Raw genomic sequence first — 22,621 nt, 5'->3', positions numbered from 1 at the left:
AGACAGTCAGACAGACTCCCGCATGCGCCCGACCGGGATCCACCCGGCACACCCACCAGGGGCGGTGCTCTGCCCCCCAGGGGGCGATGCTCTGCCCATCCTGGGCGTCGCCATATTGCGACCAGAGCCACTCTAGCGCCTGAGGCAGAGGCCACAGAGCCATGCCCAGCGCCCGGGCCATCTTTGCTCCAATGGAGCCTTGGCTGCAGGAGGGGAAGAGAGAGACAGAGAGGAAAGCGCGGCGGAGGGGTGGAGAAGCAAATGGGCGCTTCTCCTATGTGCCCTGGCCGGGAATCGAACCCGGGTCCTCCGCACGCTAGGCCGACGCTCTACCGCTGAGCCAACCGGCCAGGGCAAATTCAGATTTTTAAAGTCAAAATACGTAGTAAATAAAAAACTTTTTAATTTAGCTTTTACATAGAAAATAGGAAGATGTTTTATTGCATTTATAGAAAACAGGTGAAATTGCTCTTAACTTTATTATACTACTACTGAATTAGTAGAACTTCTAACACTTTGACTACTTTTGAGTGCTCATAGACACAGAAGTTATGAAAGACTTTTATGTGTCCGAGAGCTCATGTTGGATTTTAAAGTCAAATTTATTATATCCCAGAGTATTTACTTTTGACTGGATGATGCTGTGGAAAACTCTGGCACTGAGGTGAAGGGATTTCAAATCTGCAAGTTCTTTAAAGCTGGTCATTCTTTTCGAAGTGCTTTTTAAAATCCTGCTCAGTGATCATTTTTTCTAGAGGTTGAAACTTTGAAATAATTCAAAATATCTATCATTATCTAAGTTCAAGATTCCTTTCCTGAAACCCTGATGTTAGAAAAATTTGAAGTTGAGAAACATAAGTCTTGGGGAGGGTAAGGGGTTAGGCCCTTTAAAGACTGTTTTACATACTCTTTACATTCATTACAGGGCTTATTAACAGAAGAAATGTATGTCATTTTATACAACATACATTAGTGGTAATGCACTATTGCTGTGGTCTTTGCCATGCTTTCTCCCCAGAAATCTCCCCCAGGTTCTATGGTAATTCAAATTCTCTCTGACTTTGCTTTGACACTTTGCACTCTAAGAGTACTTGTATTAGCGCTATATTTCAGTGTTCAGGCTTTTTAGCTTTTGTGAGTCAGAGTTGCTGGCTTTTATTTCCCATCTTTATTCCAGAAACTCAGGATAACTTATTTGAAGGCTTAAAATGAAAAAGTAATACTTTATATATAGTTTAATGTGCATGTTTATACATAGCTGGAAACACATGTGTCCAATTACTTGTGTCTTTATAATTTGTGTTGATAGGCAAACTATGGACAAGAAGTATGAAGGTTGCTTACAACATTCTTCATAAATTAGGTACAAAGCAAGAACCAATGGTGCGGCCTGGAGATAGGGTAAGTGCAGTTTAATTTATTACATCTGTAAAACACATTGTCTTATATGGAAAAGATGTCCACAGTTGTAAAGTTTCAGAGTCCAGTGTCTCTTTATACTAACACTACTAAATAAGGCTTTCTTAACATTTACTATGAATCAGAGCAATTATGTAACAAGTAACTTAATCTTTACAGCAACTCAGTGGGCTTAACTGGAGTTCTTCTCACATTCGATCCATGAGGATGCTCAGACTTGAGAGGTTAAGTATCAAAATCAGATGTAGGTACAGGACTAGCAAGTGGTGTAGCCAGTACTCCATTTCTGTCTGGCCCTGATGCCTGTGTCATATGTTGTCTCCTAGTTTGAAAAAGACTATATTGTCGACCTGAACTGGCAGGGCATACATATTTAAAACTTTTTTTACAATAATAATTATAAAAATAATAATTGTCATGAGATCGACTATCTTGGCAGTAAATTGCTGTTACCAGTCCTTTCCTAATGTTAAATTTATTGATATAGGCTACTGTTTTTCACTAAAAAGCAAGTTTTTATTCTTACTGAAATCTGGTAAGTTACAAAGCACAGACATTAGTATTTCCATTTCAGTGTTATACTCTAGCAGATAATAATCTTGTCTAAGCTTCACACTCCAGTTTAGATGTGGGGCTGGGTATAGAACCAAGTTTTCTGGCCTTTTTTCCATATGCTGCTGTGTACTTTAGATCAGTGGTTTTCAACCGCCATCCCCAGCCCAGTGCTAGTCTGCCGGAAATTTTGTGCCAGTGTACAAAAGGATTAACCATTCTGATATTTGTATGAAGATTATAGAAATGTTTGAAAACCACTACCTTAGATCAGTGGTTTCCAACCCCTGTGCCACGTGTCTCTCTTTTATTGTTCTCACTTAAGTATTAAATGCATGAAAGAATAAAGTGCCTTTCGGTATATCTTTTTAATACATTTATGTACTAACAACTGGTTCTCTGCCCTAATGACTGAGAACCAGTTGTTAAATTATTTGAATCCCACCACTGCTCATACTCATTAGACTGACTATAATCAAAAATAGAAAATAATAAGTGTTGGCAAGAATGTGAAGAAATTGGAACCCTCATGCACTACAGTAGGAATATACAGTTGTATAGCTGCTACGAGAAATAGTACAGTGGTTTCTTAAAAAATTAAACAGAATCATTATATCCAACAATTTTACTTCAATTTCATAAAGGATTGAAAGCAGGGACTTGAATAGATATTTCTACACCAATGTTCATAGCAGCATTATTCACAAAAACCAAAAGGTGAAAGCAGCCCAAGTGTCCATAGATGAATGATGAATGGAGAAGAAAATGTACCCATTGTATATGTACTATGCAATATTATTTAGCCTGTAAAAGGAAGGAAATTTGGATATATGCTACCGCATGGATAAACTTTTTTTTTTTAAGAGAGAGACGGGTAGGGAGTGAGGGGGAGGGACAGACAGGAAGACAGAGATGAGAAGCATCAGTTCATAGTTGTGGCCCCTTCGTTGTTCATTGATTGCTTTCTCATATGTGCCTTGGCCAGGGGCTCCAGCCAAGCCAGTGACCCCTTGCTCAAACCTCTTGAGCCTAAGCCAGCAACCTTGGGTTTAAGCTGGGGACCCCGCGCTTAGCAGATGAGCCTATGCTCAAGCTGGCAACCTTAGGGTTTCAAACCTGGGTCCTCAGCATCCCAGGACGATGCTCTATCCACTGTGCTACCATCTGGTCAGGTGGGATGAACCTTTTGTTAAGTGGAAGAAACCAGTCATAAAAGGTCATGTTATGTGATTCCACATATATGAGATACTTCAAGTAGCTAAATTCATAGAGACAGAAGAATGATGGTTACTAGGGGGTGGCAGAGGAACATAGGATGTTATTGTTCAATGGGGACAGAGAAGATGAAAAATTTCTGGAGATGTATAGTGGTGATGGTCACACAACTATGTGAATGTCATTAAAGTTACTGAATTGTACACTTGAAAATAGTTGAGATGAACTGTTATATATACAATATTTTAATTTAAAAATAATTTAAAAAATAATTTAAAAAAGAAGTCAGTTGTAATATATCTCCCATATCTATAATTTGGTTAATAATCTTAGTAGAGTATTTTAAAAAATTCTTTTGTAGTATTACCTACAGATTCTTGAAGTTCCCTTATAATTACAAAATAAACATATCTATTCTGATAAGATGTTTATGGAAACACAGAAGGCACAGTTTGATAGAATAAAATATGTAAAGGATTTTTTTTTGTCAGTGTATGACAAGGAAAAAGCTGGTTTGAGTTGTATGAGTGGGACTACTTTTCTAAATTATTCCTTAAAAATTATGTATGTGGTGGTGACATGGCCGAGATGGCAGATGGGGAGACAGCTGCCAGGCAGGGCAGGGGGATGACCATCTGCTTCTCCACCCCTCCCCTACCCCTTTCTCTCTCTGTCTCGTTCCCTCCTGTAGCCATGGCTTGATTGGTTCAAGCGCATCAGCCCCAGGCACTGAGGATGGCTCCATGGAGCCTCTGTCTCAGGCACTAAAAATGGCTCAGTATAAGCATGGCCCTAGATGGACAGACCATTGGCCCCAGACAGGGATTACCCAGTGGATCCTGGTCGGGGCGCATGTCTGTCACTCTCTTTCTCTTATTCTCAATTGGAAAAGAAAAAAAAAAATTATAGACACTTCATGTGGGTCACTCTATTAATGCAATTTGGGAACTACCTTCTTGGTCTTTGAAAAAGACATTGAAATGCCTAAGCTAAAAAGATTTCAGAATGTAGGAGGAGCTGTGGAAGATACAAGACATATTACATGTGAAGCCTGCCTTCAGGGAGTTTGCAGTATGTTTTAAAAAGTAGACACTGATAATTAGCTCCTCTATAAATTGAAAAGGGATACAGGTCGCCAGAATAGATGGTGAGTGATATAGCTGAACTGTTTCGGAAGAAGAGAGAAGCATTTTTACTTGGGGAGCATCTGGGATATGAATGTTTTCTGGGTGAAAAAGTAAGGCTCTGAGCTCTTGGTTGAGTTCTAGGGAAGAGTATGTAAAGGAGCTGGGGTGGGGGGGACACAGAATGTGGAGTGCCAAAGAAAAGCCAGGTACTCACGTGGTAGGGCTGCATACGGGAAGAAGATGGAACCAGCTTAACAAGATTAAACCTTAGCAAACACTAGGTTCTGTGGATAATTAAGGTGCAGTGAAATTTCAAAGGAATACATACTCAAATGAAGGAAAACCATGTGGATTTATAAAATCATTGGAATCACTGGAGTCACCAAAAAAACTGGACTTGAGACTGATAAAGATATTAAAGGAAAACTTAATGAGAACGATGAAAGCACAGACTTTTCTTAGCTAAAACAAACTGCAAAAAGAAAAAGAGCCTTTACATATTTGATTCTTTTCTATTTTTCTATTTTTATATGTTTGAGAACTTACAGTGTACAGTTTTCTATTCTGCTTTTATTTATTTTACATTAATGTAACATTTTATCCTATCTTAACACAACTCTGAAAGGTTATGTAATACAGCATTATCACCATAGACTTTAGTGATAAAGCAGGGGGTTTTAAGTCCTGGATCAGGTTGATCTTCCTGTGAGCAGAGCAGGTATGGCAGCCAGACTCAAATCTCAGAAGCAGGGTTGGTACACAGTCTGGCTCTGGGGTGTCACCTTCTTTTTCTCTGTTCTTTGCTCACAAGAATGACTCTCACCTGCAGAATAGGTGTATTTTAGGAAGAACATGTTAGTATTGAACCGATCTCATATAGTGGGTAAGACTATTAGTTCAGATGGAACTTCATTGTCTTCTATTTTTTTATTGCAGTTTGATCAGCTTCCTATAAAACATTTTGATCTACTTCAGGGGAAGAATTCATGTGACAGTGATGCCTTGGAAGATTTCCCAGACATTTACCATAATTAAATATTGTTACTTCACCAGATCCATATCTAAAGACAGATGCTGTCAATTCTCAGCCCTACCAATTGAAGGCCGAATACATACCTTAGGCTAATGCACACCTCAGTTTTGAAAAGTAATTGGTTGTGGTTCATAAGCATACAAATAAGTCATTTTATTCCTCCTTGAAAATCCTAGTGATGGGTATAGTGCCATCTTTCTGGGTGCTTTTGAGACAGAATAATGATTAATATCTAATTAATAATTATTTCACAGGGTTTCCGAAATAAATTCATCAGTAGTGCAGATGGCTTTTATTGGCCTTTCAGTTTTATTTGTCTCTCATATAGATGATTTTAGTAAACTTTGGGAATTTCATAGAGAAAGGAAAAACTTAATTTTGTTTTCCTAAGCCCTCCTGGGTTACTAAATTCCAACATGGCCAAATTTAAGATAACAGCTTGCTCAGTTCACAGCTGCATCTGAATCCTTTTATGCCACCCTATTAATTTAGATACTGAAATAGAGTGTTTTATCCAACTGTTAAATGATATATATGTGCTAAATCATGGGATTTATTGTGCTTTGAAAACCCACCAAATTTACAAGGAAAAGTATCACCAATGCAATAGTAGCATGTGAGAGAAACTCATGTTAAAATGAAGCAAAGTCCTGTAGTACATAGTAGGGAATCCAGAAACAGGATGTAGTTACAACTTTATATCCTAAAGCAGGCTTTCTAAAGCAAGAGAGGTGACGAGGGCAGGCTATTCCAGAAGGACCACTGGGGTAACCAGAGGGCAAATTAGGACTACATTCAATTAGCTACACTGCTGACACTAGAATAAGCTCCAGATAAATTTAAATCAGATGAAATATATTTTAAATAATAGGTGATTAAGAAAAAGTTTGACAAAATTTACATGAACTTAAGTGTAACAATAAAAAATAAACTAATATCTCAAGAAGTCTTTTTACCAAATGTAAGAGTTAATACTATCATATACACTGTTCACAAAAATTAGAGGATCAGGGAACATGCAGATACTCCCAATAGTTTTAGCCTTTGGTATAGAGCATTTTCACCAACGAAATAAATGTTGGTTTTGCATCTCATTTGCATAATCAAACAACTTTCTTTGACTTGTCGTTTGCTTTTCTGATGTTCTTGTTTAATCAAAAAAATCAAATGCTGCTTTTTTTTTTAATCGCTTCATATTCTTTTGAAATATTCCCTAATTTTTGTTAGCAGTATAAGTTCATCTAAATATTAGGGGCACTGTCAAAACACTAACGGATAAGTAGGTAAGGGAAACGAAAAGCAGATCATCTGAGAAAGGATGCTGATAAGCTATCTCATGAAAACTTATCACTAAGATACTCTAACAACTATAAGAAAACATATGTCGGCTTGGCATGTAGATAGCCCGGGTTCGATTCCCAGTCAGGGCACACAAGAGAAACACCCATCTGCTTCTACACCTTTCCCCCTCTCCTTTCACTCTGTCTCTCTCTTCTCCTCCCACAGCCAAAGCTCCATTGGAGCAAAAGTTGGCCCAGGCGCTGAGGATGACTCCATGGCCTCCGCCTCAGGTGCTAGAATGGCTCCAGTTGCAATAGAGCAATGCCCCAAATAGGCAGAGCATCGCTCCCTAATGGGCTTGCTGGATGGGTCCCAGTTGGGCGCATGTGGGAATCTGTCTCTCTGCCTTCCTGCCTGCTTCTCACTTCAAAAAAAAAAAAAAACAATAACAAAAAAACAAAAACATATTTTAATCATACTATCCATTTTTGGTTATTTGGATGGTAATTTACATTAACCTGGTTTTTAGAACCTTCACCACAAAACTAAAATAGACTGTATTTCCCCATGTATAAGACGCACCCCCCAAATTTTGGGGGTCTAAAAACTGAGTGTGTGTTATACAGTGGTTGTAGTTTTATTACTTGCATTTCTTGCTTTTTCGCACTTGTTTTTGCGCTCATTGTTGAAGACAGTGATTCGTCATCACACACAGATGAGGACAAGCTAATGGATGGGAGTTTTGACAGTGATGAGTTGTATGAATTTTATGATAAATAAAACTTGAGTTCAATAACTTTGTGTAATACCATTTTTTTCAAATTTCGGGCCTCAAAATTAAGGTGCGTCTTATACATGGTAGGATTGTCTTATACATAGGGAAATAAGGTAGATTCTATTGTTCTAAAATTAAGTATTAGAGTAGCTAAAACTTTGCCTGAGATCCCAGAGCTAAATAAACCAGACTGGCATCTGAATAGAGAGAGTCCTATGTGGACCTAGTACCCTGGTGAGGAAGTGTACACAGTGTTCAGTCATGAAGCCTACGAGGACATTTTTATAAAGCCTAGTGGAAAACAGAACAGTGTGTGCACTGCAATTTCTTCTACATAAAAATAGGTGAATGTGGAAAATAAGATGCAAAAAAATGAGGATAAGTGTATTCTGGTGCAATATTGCAGATGACTTGGTAACATGTTTGCTTTCACATGAATTAAAGGAAGATTATATGATACGTAATAAAACATGCCTTCCTAAAATGCCTTTTTAAGTAGGGCACGTGATATTTGTTCCAGTGTTTGTTCTTACTGGGAACATGAACCCTGCTAACTATGGTGGGTTGCATCCTTTCATGGTTTTTTAAAAGCTGTGTTAATGATAAATCCACCCCCTGCTGTGTCCATCCAGGTGGCGCTGGTGTTTCCCAACAATGACCCTGCTGCGTCCATGGTAGCTTTCTATGGCTGCCTGCTGGCTGAGGTTGTTCCCGTGCCCATAGAAGTACCACTCACGAGAAAGGTAAAGAACATGTTTCCTTTACAGGAATGACAGGCGAGGCTGCATTGGAACATTCTCTCATGTGGTTGGAATGCAGACAGCCGTTTTGAAAATGGCTTTTCATCTCTGCAGAATGTGGATCAAGAGGCACAAAGGTGTTTTCCTTGTTTCAGAGGCTGTCAGGTTTTCAGCAATTAGTAAAGGGAACAGTACTCACATCTAGAACTCAGCTGCATGGTTTAGCAGGAGCTAAACTCTGTCTCAGAGGCAGAGTTTCTGTATATTGTAACATTGTTGAACCAAGTAATCTGTCAATAAAGCAAGTGTTTGAGTATCTTGTTTTCCAGCATCATTATGCTGGAAATATGAGTAAATGATAGACTTTATTTTGGGGGGTGGCAGTTATTGCTTCCTTGCAAGTGTTTAGGACATTATCAAGTCCTAGGTTCACCTACAACTTGTCAGATCTTATTCTATAATTAGAATAAGTAGCTAATCTTACCCTTATAATGATGGTGTAGTCCGATATAAGAAGGAACGTTGTATAGTCCTACACATTGGTGTATGTCTCTTTGTCCATGTGAATGACTTGCTCTCCATTTTGCAACTGTAGGAAGAAAGATAAAGGGAGGAGGCCATACAGGGTTGACACTGATGGCCACTGAAGACAGATGGTCTGATACGGTCTAAGGAGATGGAGCTGACAGCCATGGGGTGGTCCCCTCTGTCACTCAGGCTTTTTGACTTCAGAACATGACATGGCTCTTTGACTTCAGAACATGACATTTGTTGTTTTAGAGAACTTCTCTTAATTTTAAATAAAAGAATCATTGGCTCAGCTACAGTTGAGGATGGGATAGGATGTGCACATGAGTATGGATGATAACATGTGTGAATATTCGTTCACCAGTTCTGTTCCCACTGGTTTCCTCTTAAAATAATAGGCTAAACGAGCACCAACTTTTCTGAATCCTGAATGTTGCTAAATGAACCTGACCAAATAATTTGGTCCTATGGACATTTATTTATTCTCTGTTCTATTCTTGAAGTGAAAAGAGAAGGTCATTTTTCCCGTGAAGATATCATAGCAGAAAAAGTCAAGTGTTTCTGCAATGTTTGGCATGGGGAGGAGTGAGAGTAGTGTCCACACATCTGTTCCAGGACAGGCCTTGAGTGGCCACAGCAGATCTGCAGAAGCCTGTGGCCAGTACCCTTTTGAGGTAACTGAGCTGGTCTCTGAAGGCCAGCTGTCAGAGATCTGTCAGCCAGTGAAATTAGGCTAAGCCACAATTTCTTAGCAAACACAGGCTCTGCCATGGGCATGTTAGTCTGACAGGAAAATAACAAAGGCCTTCAGAATGGGGGCCAAATGTGTGTAGTCTAAGTAGGATAGGACCAGAGACACAGTGGGGGCCCTGGAGGCCACAAGAATCAGCCAGCATCGGGCCCATCAGCACTCCCTTTTGCTCCTTAGAGTGCTAACACACCAGCCATTTATTTGCTTTAGTAAAGGTTTTCAAATACCCTGTTAAAATGAAATATCTCTTGCCTGACCAGTGGTGGTGCAATGGACAGAGTGTTGACCTGGGATGCTGGGGTCCCAGGTTCGATACTTTGAGGTTACTGGCTTGCACTCAGGCTCACTGGTTTGAGTGTGGGATCATTGACATTATCGCATGGTCCCTGGCTTGAGCCCAAATGTTGCTGACTTGAAGCCCAAGGTTGCTGGCTTGAGCCCAAGGTCGCTGGTTTGAGGAAGGGGTCACTGGCTCATCTGGAGCCACCCAGTCAAGGCACATAAGAGAAGCAATAAATGAACAACTCAAGTGACACAACTAATAGTTGATGCTTCTCATCCCTCTCCCTTCCTGTCTCTGTTTGTCTCACTTCAAACAAAAGAAGTATCTCTGGAAGGAGTATCATCAAAATCTGGTCATATTTTTACAACTTCCTATGATCAGTTACAGAATCTCTCCTTCAGGAAGTCAGAAGTAGTGAGGAGACCATGGAACCTAGGCACTGTGAAAAGGGACACAGGTTGCCCAGGGAGACCATCACCCAGCTAAAGTATGTGTGTGTGAAAGGTTGCACCCCACATTTGGGATTCAGTTTACAATACTCCAGTCAGGGTCCTGGCTGGGTAGCTCAGTTGCTTAAATCATTGTCCTGATACACCAGGGTTGTAGGTTCAATCCCCACTCAGGGCACTTACAAGAATCAACTAGTGAATACATAAATAATAAATGGAACACCAAATTAATGTTTATCTCACTCTTCTTTCCTCGCTCTCCAAAATCAGTAAATTTTAAAAAATGAGTTTGAGGTGAGACCAGATTTGTTAAACATTGATAGTTGTTGAAGCTGGATGAATAGGTTCATGAGATGTTTTTTTTTCTTCTTTTCTCTATATCTTGTGTGTGCTAAGAAATTTCTATTATAAATAAAAGGTTAGAAGTTAATTGGAAAAAAATATATATACATATACACATACACACACAGACACACATATATATATAAATTACAAGTTCATCTTAGTTTTGATAAGGAAAATGTCTTGTATCCAATTTCTTTGATCCACTGGTTTCTATGACCATGGTAATCTCTATGCTCATCAGTCTGCAGCATTTTGTATTGACTGTGCATCTGCTTCCATCTCCATCACTTTTTTTATTATTGTCTCTTTTACCTCCTGAGGCCCAGCTAGCCATTAGTTGGCAATTTGGGTGAGCAAGGAATGGAATTGGATAAGTACCTGCTAATTTTTGTGAGGCCACAAATCAAAAATGAGTTCAAAAGAGAGGCTTACCATGAACTTACCTCTTGTTTATTAGAGAGAGAATCCTTTTTGTGGGTGTGACTGATGCTTGCTGATGGGGAAACCTAGATGGGACTGGGGTAATGGTGGTTGAGAGACGTGTCCACATTGCCTATCTAATGCTTGAGGACTTACTTGTTAGAGAGGCTGTGGTGAGGTGAGAATTCTTAGGAAGTGACATAATTAGTCAACTACATATTGGAGAAATATTGAAAATGAGGGGAAGGTTTGAACTTGGGTGAGATCCAGCTTTACTTGGCAGCTAAAGGACTATTAATGAAATTTTTGTGATGGGGAAGCTGAGCATCCTTGACAGCATGGCTCTTTGGGAGAAGGGCCTCCACTAAGTGGCCACCGCAGACCAGAGCACCCTCACTCCCAGGGAAGAGGTGCAAGGACACGTCATGGCAGATGTCCATGCTGAGAGTGAATGCCATCACACTCCTCCTGAGATGAAGTAGCTGCCACCCTGAGTCGGCTGGTGGCACATCAGGCTAGATGGAGGCAGGTGTACCAGGCCCGGGTATGAGAACACCACGTGGATGGCTGCTCCGGCATGTACAACGACCTTGTTCTCCTCAGGGTCCAGCTACAGATGCAACCTTGACATTGTATATTTAGTGTCTATATGCGGGGCTCTGCTCCAGGTTCTGGGTTCAGCATGTGTTTGTTCAGGGTTGTTGGTACATGAAGAAGACACACAGGCTGCTCTTAGAGCAGGTAATGGGGTCTCATCTCAGCCCAGTGGGGGTGCAGTGGACAGAGCTGTTTCTGTGAGGCTGTCATTTGCTGGAGTAATCAGTACAATTTGCAGTCGGCATTATCCAGATGACACAGACAAGAAGCTCCTTCCAGACAAAGGAGTAGGAGTAAAGCCTGAAGTTTGTGCTAAACTGTGGAGGCCTATTTCTAGTTACTCTCTTCCCCACGTGATCTCTCATCTCTTCTTCTGTATTTTGTCTTTTTATTTTTGTGATTCTGTCATTTTAGAATTCAAATCATGAGCAAATGTTGAAAAGACAGGATTTGGGGGTCATCATGACTCCACTGGTAGTGTCAAGATCAGAGTGTGCACCCCCGGCATTAATGGGCATCAGCCTTTGGCAGGGAAGGGCAGGTAACTGCTGGCACTCCTGCTCCCAAACCCTCTTGCTATAGACAGTCTGGCAAACTCACATTCACAACAAAATGTCTTCCTGATGCTGAACCTGATCTCAGAACCTGTCTCCACTCCCTGCTGTGTGGTCCTGGTGTTTGGCAATGGGATATACATATTCACATTGAAGTGACTGATTATAACTCTGCTTGAAATAGAATTGCTTGAAGAAAATGTACTGTGAGCACTCCCGAAATGGGACCGTCCCTGTCTACAAATGCTAGACCTTTCCCCTCTCAGGGCTGCACAAGGTGTTGAAGTTGTTCGCACAATCCCATGTAGAGATAAGGTTTTCACAGTAGGGTTAAATCTACAATAAGAAAAATAGAAATTGTTCACTTGAAAGACTACAGTTTTAAGATTCAATACCCAGGTAAAAACACTATGTTGTCTCACATTTTTCTTAGCAAGGTGCAAACAGGCAGAGTGACAGTCAGACAGGTGTCTGGTTCACGGACAGGCTTGCTGGTTGTCCAGGAGTTCAGGTAGAGCCCAGTGGAATGAAGGGAGGTGACTGAAGTCAAAACATTTTGTGGCTCTAGCAATGCTAGCTCCTTCACAGTGTGAGTCAGAGCTGGTGTGGGTGGGAGTAAAGAACGTGAATGACCTGACTACCTGCAGGGCAGCTAGACACAATGAAAACAACCAAACTCACAGTATTGGCAGTTCCCGTGGCTGCCCCACCCACAGCAGCTGCTTAGACTCCATGTTCCTAAGTCAGTGCTGGTCATTTTGTGGCCCCCACTGCTCAGTGTTACCAGAGTGAGTGTCACGTGATAGCCTGTCTAGTGCATATTCTTATTTCATGAGACAAGATGTACTCAGGGTGGGGAAAGGTGACCAGATCTCCAATTCTTTGGTAGATGTAATCAAATATGGCAGAACCTTTTGCTCTGAATGTTTAAAATCAGGTAGTCGGCAATTATTCAGTATAAAGATGTTTTCTTGGACCCTTTCTGTTATCACAATTCGTATGTCCTATAGTCATAGTTCATAGAACCGAGGGATTTTATGAGAACCGTTGAGTGCTAGCCCCACATTGAGTACTTAACTCATGTTCCCCTGGTGGATCCCTCACAACAAACCTGTGAAATGGCTCTGCCTTTCACCCCGTGATGCAGATAAGGAAAGTGAGGCCATGCGAGCTAGCTACCGTATTCACAGCCACATAACTAGGAAGTGGCATCCTGGGGTATGATCCTAGTTCTGCAGAGTCCAGTCAGTGCTAGTATTGTGGGTTCCTCAGGGAAAGGTTTATTCTGTCCTCGCACCCAGGATGAGTCCTTGTTTTGCCAGGAATGCCAATGTCATCTTGTCCCTGTGCCTCTTCTCTCTTTGTCACCCTCTCCCAGGATGCTGGAAGCCAGCAGATCGGCTTCCTGCTTGGCAGCTGTGGAGTTACTGTTGCCTTGACCAGTGACGCCTGCCACAAAGGACTGCCAAAGAGCCCGACAGGGGAGATCCCACAGTTCAAAGGTATGACAGTGCCAAGTGCCATGTTGGGAGCTGAGCTCCATTGGGAAAGAAAGTGCTATGTTGAGTAAGTTTCAGGGCACATGCTTTTTCACACATGAATGTTTCACAACGCATCACATATCATCTGCCTGCCCAGTGGTGTGATTTGACTGGTGGTGGCTTTCACACTGTGGATGTCGTTCTTTTTGTTTGTTTTTTAGATTTTTATTTATTGATTGATTTTTAGAGAGAGAAAGAGGGAGAAAAACAAGAGGGGGGAGAAGCTTGTAGAAGTTGCTTCCTGTATGTACCTTGACCAAGCAAGCTCAAGCCTTTGAACAGATGACCTCAGCGTCCCAGGTCAACATTTTATCCACTGTGCCACCAAAGATCAGGCTAAATGTTCTTGACTTGATGGAAACACCAGAGCTTCTTTCTAGCATGTAGTGGTGTGAAGCATGGCCATGAATCGGGAGGTGATTCTATATACCTCTTTTCTGGGAAACACTCACCTATAAGGAATTTGTCCTTTATTTCCAAGGTTGGCCAAAGCTATTATGGTTTGTCACAGAATCAAAACATCTCTCCAAACCTCCTCGAGACTGGTTCCCACACATTAAGGATGCAAATAATGACACTGCATATATTGAGGTAAGTCACTGGGTCTGGGGCTTCAGGACTAAGTCCTTGTGTTTTCAATAGTTACACATTTCCAGGATCAGGGGACTTGCCGCCTCTTAATTAACTGAAAGAGCTGATGAATGTGACTCCTGCTTTGCTCCTTAGTACTACGTTTTCCCACATTGTCATCTTGTTTCAGTATAAGACATGCAAGGATGGAAGTGTGCTTGGGGTGACCGTGACACGGATTGCACTGCTGACCCACTGCCAGGCTCTTACACAGGCGTGTAGCTATACTGAAGGTATGGACACCCCACCCCCACCCCAAGACACCCAGCCTCCAGACTCTGGCCTGTGAGATGCATATTTACCAGTCAAGGGTAAATTCCCACTAAGAGTTGCATTGTTTGCTCCCAATTCAAATACAAGTTAACTTGGATTGTACAGTGTCTCAGCTCAGGCTGCCATAACAAGTACCACAACCTGGGGACTTGAACAAGAGACATTTGTTTCTCAGTCCTGGCTGGAAGTCTGAGATAAGAGCATCATCAAGGTTGGTTTCTAGTGGTGAGCAAATCTTCCTGGCTTGTAGACAGCACCTTCTCGCTGTGTCCTTGCATGGCCTTTTCTCTGTGCGCATGTAGAGAGCACGAGATGTGGTGTCTCTTCCTCTTCTCATAAGGACTCTGGTCCTCTTGGATCAGGTACTACCCTTTGACCCTTAAAGGTCCCACCTCCAAATTCAGTCACTGTGGAGTCAGGGCTTCAAACTGTGAACTTGAGGAGACCCTACTCAGGTCATAACATTGTTAATACCATGCATGTTCATCTCTGGCTGTACATCATAATCTCTTTGAAAGTGTTAAGAAAAATGCCCATGTTCGCCCCACCCCTGCCAACAGAATTCAAGGTTGTGGAAGTGGGTTCCACAGGCTCCTGGAAATAGGCTACACAGTTGAAAACATTTGGTTTTCATGATACACGTTTTTTTCCCTGAAATGGAATAGTCGTGGAGGCAGAGAGGCAGGGTGACCAGAGAAAGCCATGGTTACAGCACAGACCTGGCATCTTAGAAGGATCGGACCAGATATCAATTATCCTTCTGGTTGGAGACTCTGTAGCAATGTCCCTGTCTTGGAAACATGCTCAAGGAAGCTGATGGCACCTGTTGCTCCACTATAGCCTGAAATGCTTTACTTTTTCTGTTTTTCTCATTCTCTTTTTCTCATTTTCTTTCTCTCTCTCTCTCTCTCTCTCCCATCCTTCTGGTAGTCTCCCTTTTTAAAAACAATTCACTTATCTCATGAAATAAATGTTCTGCGGATTTTTGATCCCTGGACTAGTTTCCCAGACATTTTCAAGGCACATTTTCTCTAATTATTATCATCCTACTTGTTAGTGTTTTTAGGTTTTTTTGTTTGTTTTCAAAATTTTAATTTTTTTAAATTAATTTTAATGGGGTGACATTGATAAATCAGGGTTCATATGTTCAGAGAAAACATCTCTAGGTTATTTTGACATTTGATTATGCTGCATTCTCATCACCCAAAGTCCAATTGTATTCAGTCACCTTCTAACTGGTTTTCTTTGTGCCCCTCCCCTCCCCCAACCCCCTCCTTCTCCTCCTCCACACCCTGTAACCCCCACACACTTGTACATGTCTCTGAGTCTCATTATGTCCCATCTATGTATGGAATCATATAGTTCTTAGTTTTTTCTGCTTTACTTATTTCGCTCAGTATAATGTTATCAAGGTCCATCCATGTTGTTGAAAATGATTCAATGTCATCTTTTCTTATGGCTGAGTAGTATTCCATAGTATATATGTACCAAAGCTTTTTAATCTACTCGTCCACTGACGGACACTTGGGCTGTATCCAGATCTTTGCTATTATTAACAATGCTGCCATAAACATGGGGGTGCATTTCTTCTTTTCAAACAGTGCTATGGTGTTCTTGGAGTATATTCCTAAAAGTGGGATAGCTGAGTCAAAAGGCAGTTTGATTTTTAATTTCTTGAGGAATCTCCATACTGTTTTCCACAGTGGCTGCACCAATCTGCATTCCCACCAGCAGTGCAGGAGGGTTCCCTTTTCTCCATATCCTCACCAGCACTTCTTCTGTATTGTTTTGTTGATGAGCGCCATTCTGACTGGTATGAGGTGATATCTCATTGTGATTTTAATTTGCATTTCTCTATGATTAGTGATGAGCATTTTTTCATATGCCTATTGGCCATCTGTATGTCCTCTTTGGAGAAGTGTCTATTCATTTCTTTCGCCCATTTTTTGATTGGATTGTTTGTCTTCCTGGTATTGAGTTTTACAAGTTCTTTATAAATTTTGGTTATTAACCCCTTATCAGACATATTGTCAAATATATTCTCCCATTGTGTAGTTTGTCTTTTTATTCTGTTCTTATTGTCGTTAGCTGTGCAGAAGCTTTTTAGTTTATAGTCCCATTTGTTTATCCTGTCTTTTATTTCACTTGCCCGTGGAGATAAATCGGCAAATATATTGCTGCGAGAGATGTCGGAGAGCTTACTGCCTATGTTTTCTTCTAAGATGCTTATGGTTTCAAGGCTTACATTTAAGTCTTTTATCCATTTTGAGTTTATTTTTGTTAGTGGTGTAAGTTGGTGGTCTAGTTTCATTTTTTTGCAGGTAGCTGTCCACTTTCCCAACACCATTTATTAAAGAGGCTGTTTTTACTCCATTGTATGCTCTTACCTCTTTTGTCAAATATCAGTTGTCCATAGAGCTGTGGGTTTATTTCTGGGTTCTCTGTTCTGTTCCATTGATCTATTTGCCTGTTCTTATGCCAGTACCAGTTTTGAGTACAATGGCTTTGTAGTATAACTTGGTATCCGGAAGTGTGATACCTCCCACTCTATTCTTCCTTTTCAAGATTGCTGAGGCTATTCGTGTTCTCTTTTTGTTCCATATAAATTTTTGGAATATGTGTTCTATATCTTTGAAGTACGTCATTGGTATTTTAATTGGTATTGCATTGAATTTATAAATTGCTTTGGGTAATATAGAATTTTAATGATGTTTATTCTTCCTAACCATGAGCACGATATATGCTTCCACTTGTTTGTATCTTCCCTGATTTCTTTTATCAATGTTTTATAATTTTCTGAGTACAAGTCTTTAATCTCCCTGGTTAAATTTATTCCTAGGTACTTTATTTTTTTGGTTGCAATGGTAAAGGGGATTGCTTCCTTAACCTCTCTTTCTGACAGTTCATTGTTAGTGTATAAAAATGCCTCTGATTTCTGAGTATTAATTTTATATCCTGCCACCTTGCTGAATTCATTTATCAGATCTAGTAGTTTTTTGACTGAGACTTTAGGGTTTTCTATATACAATATCATATTGTCTGCAAATAATGATAGTTTTACTTCTTCTTTTCCAATTTGGATGCCTTTCATTTCTATTTCTTGTCTGATTGCTATGGCTAGGACTTCCAGAACTATGTTGAATAAGAGTGATGAAAGGGGGCACCCCTGCCTTGTTCCTGATCTTAAGGGGATTGCTTTTCATTTTTACCCATTGAGTATGATGTTGGCTGTGGGTTTGTCATAGATGGCCTTTATCATGTTGAGGTATGTTCCCTGTATTCCCACTTTGTTGAGAGTTTTGATCAAGAAGGGATGCTGGATTTTATCAAATGCTTTTTCTGCATCTATTGAAATTATCATATGGTTTTTCTCCTTTCTTTTATTTATGTGATGAATCACATTGATTGATTTGTGAATATTGTACCAGCCTTGCCTCCCAAGAATAAATCCACTTGATCATGGTGTATGATTTTTTTCGTATATTGCTGGATCAGGTTTGCTAATATTTTGTTGAGGATTTTAGCATCTAAATTCATCAGGGATATTGGCCTATACTTTTCTTTCTTTGTGTTGTCTTTGCCTGGTTTTGGAGTCAGAATTATGCTCGCCTCATAAAAGGAGCTTGGAAGTCTTCCTTCCTCTTGAATGTTTTGAAATAGCTTGAGAAGGATAGGAGTTAGTTCTTCTTTGAATATTTGGTAGAATTCACTTGTGAAGCCATCAGGCCTAGGACTTTTCTTTTTTGGGAGCTTTTTGATAACTGTTTCAATCTCATTTGTTGTAATTGGTCTGTTTAGGTTTTTTGATTCTTTCAGATTAATTTTTGGAAGATTATATGTTTCAAGGAATTTGTCCATTTCATCTAGGTTGTCCAGTTTTTTGGCGTACAGTCCTTCATACTATTATCTTACAATATTTTGTATTTCTGTTGTGTCAGTTGTTATTTCTCCACTCTCGTTTCTAATTTTATGTATTTGAGTCCTCTCTCTTTTTTTCTTGGTGAGTCTGGTTAAAGGTTCATCAATCTTGTTTACCTTTTCAAAGAACCAGCTCCTGGTTTCATTGATCCTCTGTATTGTTTCTTTAGCCTCTATGTCATTTATTTCTGCTCTGCTCTTTATTATTTCCTTCCTTCTACTAGCTCTGGGCTTTACTTGCTGTTCTTTTTCTAGTTCTTTTAGATGCAGGGTTAAGTTGTTTATTTGAGCTTTTTCTAGCTTTTTGAGGTATGCCTGTAATGCTATAAACTTCCCTCTCAGGACTGCTTTTGCTGTGTCCCATAAATTTTGAGTTGTTGTATGCTCATTATCGTTTGTTTCTAGGAATTTTTTAATTTCTTCTTTGATCTCAATGTTAACCCATTCGTTATTTAATAACATGCTATTTACTTTCCAAGTGTTTGAATGTTTTTCAATTTTTTTATTGTGGTTGATTTCTAGTTTAATGCCATTGTGATCAGAGAAAGTGCTCGATATGATTTCAATCTTCTTAAATTTGTTGAGACTGCTTTTGTGCCCTAACATGTGGTCTATTCTAGAGAATGTACCATGAGCACTTGAAAAGAATGTATATTCTGCTGCTTTAGGGTGAAAGGTTCTGAAGATAATTATTAAATCAAGTTGATCTAATATGTCCTTTAAGTCTGCTGTTTCTTTGTTAATTTATTTTCTTGAGGATCTATCTAGTGATGTTAGTGGGGTATTGAAATCCCCTACCATTATAGTATTACTTTTGATCTCGCCCTTTAATTCCATCAAAGTCAGCTTTATATATTTATGTGCTCCCATATTAGGTGCATAGATATTTATAATGGTTATATCTTCCTGTTGGATTACTCCCTTTATCATTATGTAGTGACCTCTTTATCTCTTACTATAGCCTTTGTTTTAAAATCCATTTTGTCTGATATAAGTATTGCTACCCCAGCTTTTTTTTCATTTCCATTTGCATGAAATAGTTTTTTTCCATTCTTTTATCTTCAGTCTATGTGCATCTTTTGTTTTAAGGTGTGTCTCTTGTAGACAGCATATGTATGGGTCCTGTTTTCTTATCCACGCAGCTACCCTATGTCTTTTGATCGGATCATTTAATCCAGTGGTCTCAAACTCGCGGCCTGTGGGCCGCATGTGGGCCGCCGAACAATTTTTTGCAGCCTGCAGACTAATCCACGAAGTTCAAAATATTTTGGATAAAATTAAGTAAGCCCATGGATTAGTCTGCGGGCCGCACAAAATTGTTCGGCGGGCCGCATGCGGCCCACAGGCCATGAGTTTGAGACCCCTGATTTAATCCTTTTACATTTCAGGTTATTATTGATATGTAATTGTTTATTGCCAATTTATTCTTTAAAACTGTATTCCTCTTTTGCTATATTCTTTTTCTCCTTTGATCTGTTTACAACAGGTCCCTTAGCAATTCCTGCAGCCTTGGTTTGGTTGTAATGAATTCCTTGAGGTTTTTTTTTGTCTGGAAAGCTTTTTATTTCTCCTTCAATTTTAAATGATAGCCTTGCTGGATAAAGTAGTCTTGGTTGTAGGCTCTTGTTCTGCATTACTTTGAATATTTCTTGCCATTTCATTCTGGCCTCAAGTGTTTCTGTTGAGAAGTCAGAAGTCATCCTTATGGGGGCTCCTTTGTAGGTGATAGTCTTTTTTTCTCTAGCAGCTTTTAATATTTTCTCTTTATCACTTAGCTTTGGTATTTGAATTATATGTCTTGGTATAGATTTCTTTGGGTTTCTCTTTAATGGAGTTCTCTGTGCTTCTTGAACTTGTGAGACGTTTTCCTGCCTTAATTGAGGGAAGTTTTCAGCTATGATATGTTTGAACAAAGTCTCTATCCCTTGTTCTTTCTCTTCTTCTTCAGGAACCCCTATGATGCGGATGTTATTTCTCTTCATGTTGTCAGAGAGCTCTCTTAGAGTTTCCTCAAACTTTTTGAGTCTGTTTTCTTTTTTCTGCTCTGCTTCCATGCCTTTATTTATCTTGTTCTCTAACTCGCTGATTCGATTCTCAACTTTATCCATCCTGCTTTTAATTCCTTCCGTTGTGTTCTTCATTTCTGATATTGTATTTGTCATTTCTGACTGATTCTTTTTTATTATTTCAATGTCCTTTTTTATATTTGCTATCTCTTTATTTAGGTGTTCGTAATTACCATCTATTGTTGTTCTAATATCTTTGAGCATCCTAACAATCGTTATTTTAAACTCTGCATCTGGTAATTTGGTTATATCTAACTCATTCAGGTCCTTTTCTGGGGATTTCTCTTGATTCATTTGTGTTGCATTTCTCTGCTTTCTCATTTTGTCTGTGTAAAAGAAGGTTTTGGCCACAGGATTCCACTGGGTGTGGCCTCTGTGTTCCCTAGGTGTGGTCTGTCTGCAGACCCGCCACCCCCTCTGCTGTTGCTGCCTAGGGCGTTCAGGTATGGGCATTGCCGGTGACTGCCCACTGGGGCTGTTGCTGTGGTTTCTACCTCTCCTTCACAGGAGTGGCTGTGATCACGTGCTTGGTGTACAAGCCTGTTGGCCTTGGCCTTCGCCCTGCCCCTGCGGGTGTTGTTATGCTCGACCCTGAGGGCAGGGGTGAGCACCTTTGCTCAGCTGCGGGTCTCCGCCTGTTTCCGGGCTTCCACCTCGCCCTTGCAGGAGGAGCCCGCTCGTGGGAAGGCTGCAAGACTTGGCTCCACAGGCCAGGTGGGACTGCGTGCCCAAGCTCAGTAGCGGGACTCCACCTGTTCTGGGTTTTTGGCTCCTCCCCCGCAGGAGGAGCCAGCTCCCAAGTCAGGCCACAAGCCTTGGTTCTGTGGGAGGGGCAAGGTTGTGCTCCTGCACCCTTGCTCAAGGGCAGGTCTCCACCCCTTCCGGGGCTCCTGCCCTTCCCCTGCAGGCTGGATTGCAGGCAGCCCACAGCTGGGCTTGACCACTTTTGCATGTCCCCTCCTCCCCAGCAGGGCAAGACTGAGCTCACACCTGGGCCTCAGTGGTGGCCAGCCAGCTTCTGCCCTTGCTGACAGAACCGTGCTTCCATGTCCTGCCACCACCAGCCCTCGGGCGAGCCCTCAGCCGTGTGGGTACGGGCGCTGCAGCTCAGACCCTAAGACTCACTACTGTAGCCCCAGACCCTAAGACTCACTACTGTAGCCCCAAAAGCTCCCTCCTTCTGAGCGACTCTGCTCTGAGTGCCGCAGGAGAGCTTGTTTGGCTGGTGTCCTGCTTCTCTTTGCTAGTATTGCTGTTTCCAGGGGAAATATTCACTTCAGACTTGGGGAGTGACTCATCCCAGAGGTTAGGGTGGCTGTCTCTCAAAATGTTTCTCCCTGTGCCTCCTAGATTACACTCTCTTCCTGCTACTCTGGTATTCTCCGCTTTCCCCATCCCCCGGAGCCCCGGGTGAGTGGTTTTGAGAGAGGTGTTCTGCGCTGTCCCTATAAGAAGAATCCTGGGTCTGACAAATCAGTCTCTTTCTCACAAACAGTATCCTGACTTGTTTCCAGCTAAATACTGTCCTTATGCCTCTTCTGGGCTCTGGGGCTGCAGGCTGGGGCTTTGTTCCTGGGGCTCAGGACCCTCCCCTCTCTGCTAAACTCACTTCCCGCCACGCGAGCCTCTCCCGGCTGCTGTTTGCTCCAGGGAGCTGGGCAGCCCTCTCCGTGTTCCTGCTTTTCCTACCAGTCTCAGTGTGGCTTCTTCAGTGTTCCTTGGTTGAAGAGTCCTCTTAGTTTAGTCCAAAGTTGGTTTTTCCAGATGATGGTTCTTAAAATTAGTTTGTAATCCACTTTGGTTCTGGGAGGTGGAAGTTGGTACATCCGCCTACTCCATCGCCATCTTGTCTCCTAGTTTAGCATTTTTATAGCACTACTGAGGAAGCACAAGGTGCACAGATCTCCCCCAACCAGGTAACCACCATCTGGAAAAGTTCTGTTCAGCGCCTGATGGGGGGTCCAATCCCCTTTGGTACCTCCCTTGATGCCAGGCTACACTAGCTTCCCCAAGTATTATGAGTGACTCAGCCTTGGATGCCAGCGAGGACTTCCCTGGCAGATTCTGTTTTTAGTTTTGATTTCAACAGTTCTTACAATCTCATGACCCATTACCTTGCCTAAT

At 41.1% G+C, this 22,621-nt stretch overlaps 1 protein-coding gene across 4 annotated transcripts in view; it reads left to right on the top strand.

The window, feature by feature from the left end:
• DIP2C (disco interacting protein 2 homolog C) overlaps window positions 1-22,621 on the top strand; it is a 471,590-nt gene that overhangs the window by 329,580 nt on the left and 119,389 nt on the right. For all 4 annotated transcript variants that reach the window (XM_066387148.1, XM_066387147.1, XM_066387146.1 and 1 more), the window contains 5 exons: window positions 1,310-1,401; window positions 8,035-8,145; window positions 13,448-13,571; window positions 14,092-14,201; window positions 14,371-14,473. In XM_066387148.1, the coding sequence (XP_066243245.1) occupies window positions 1,310-1,401; window positions 8,035-8,145; window positions 13,448-13,571; window positions 14,092-14,201; window positions 14,371-14,473 (540 nt within the window). The remainder of the gene's footprint in view (window positions 1-1,309; window positions 1,402-8,034; window positions 8,146-13,447; window positions 13,572-14,091; window positions 14,202-14,370; window positions 14,474-22,621) is intronic.

The sequence above is a fragment of the Saccopteryx leptura genome, chromosome 5 (genome assembly GCF_036850995.1).
Source record: "Saccopteryx leptura isolate mSacLep1 chromosome 5, mSacLep1_pri_phased_curated, whole genome shotgun sequence".
Lineage (NCBI taxonomy): Eukaryota > Metazoa > Chordata > Mammalia > Chiroptera > Emballonuridae > Saccopteryx > Saccopteryx leptura.
The sequence above is the reverse complement of the archived record's forward strand: the minus strand, read 5'-3'. Positions and strand labels throughout refer to the sequence as shown.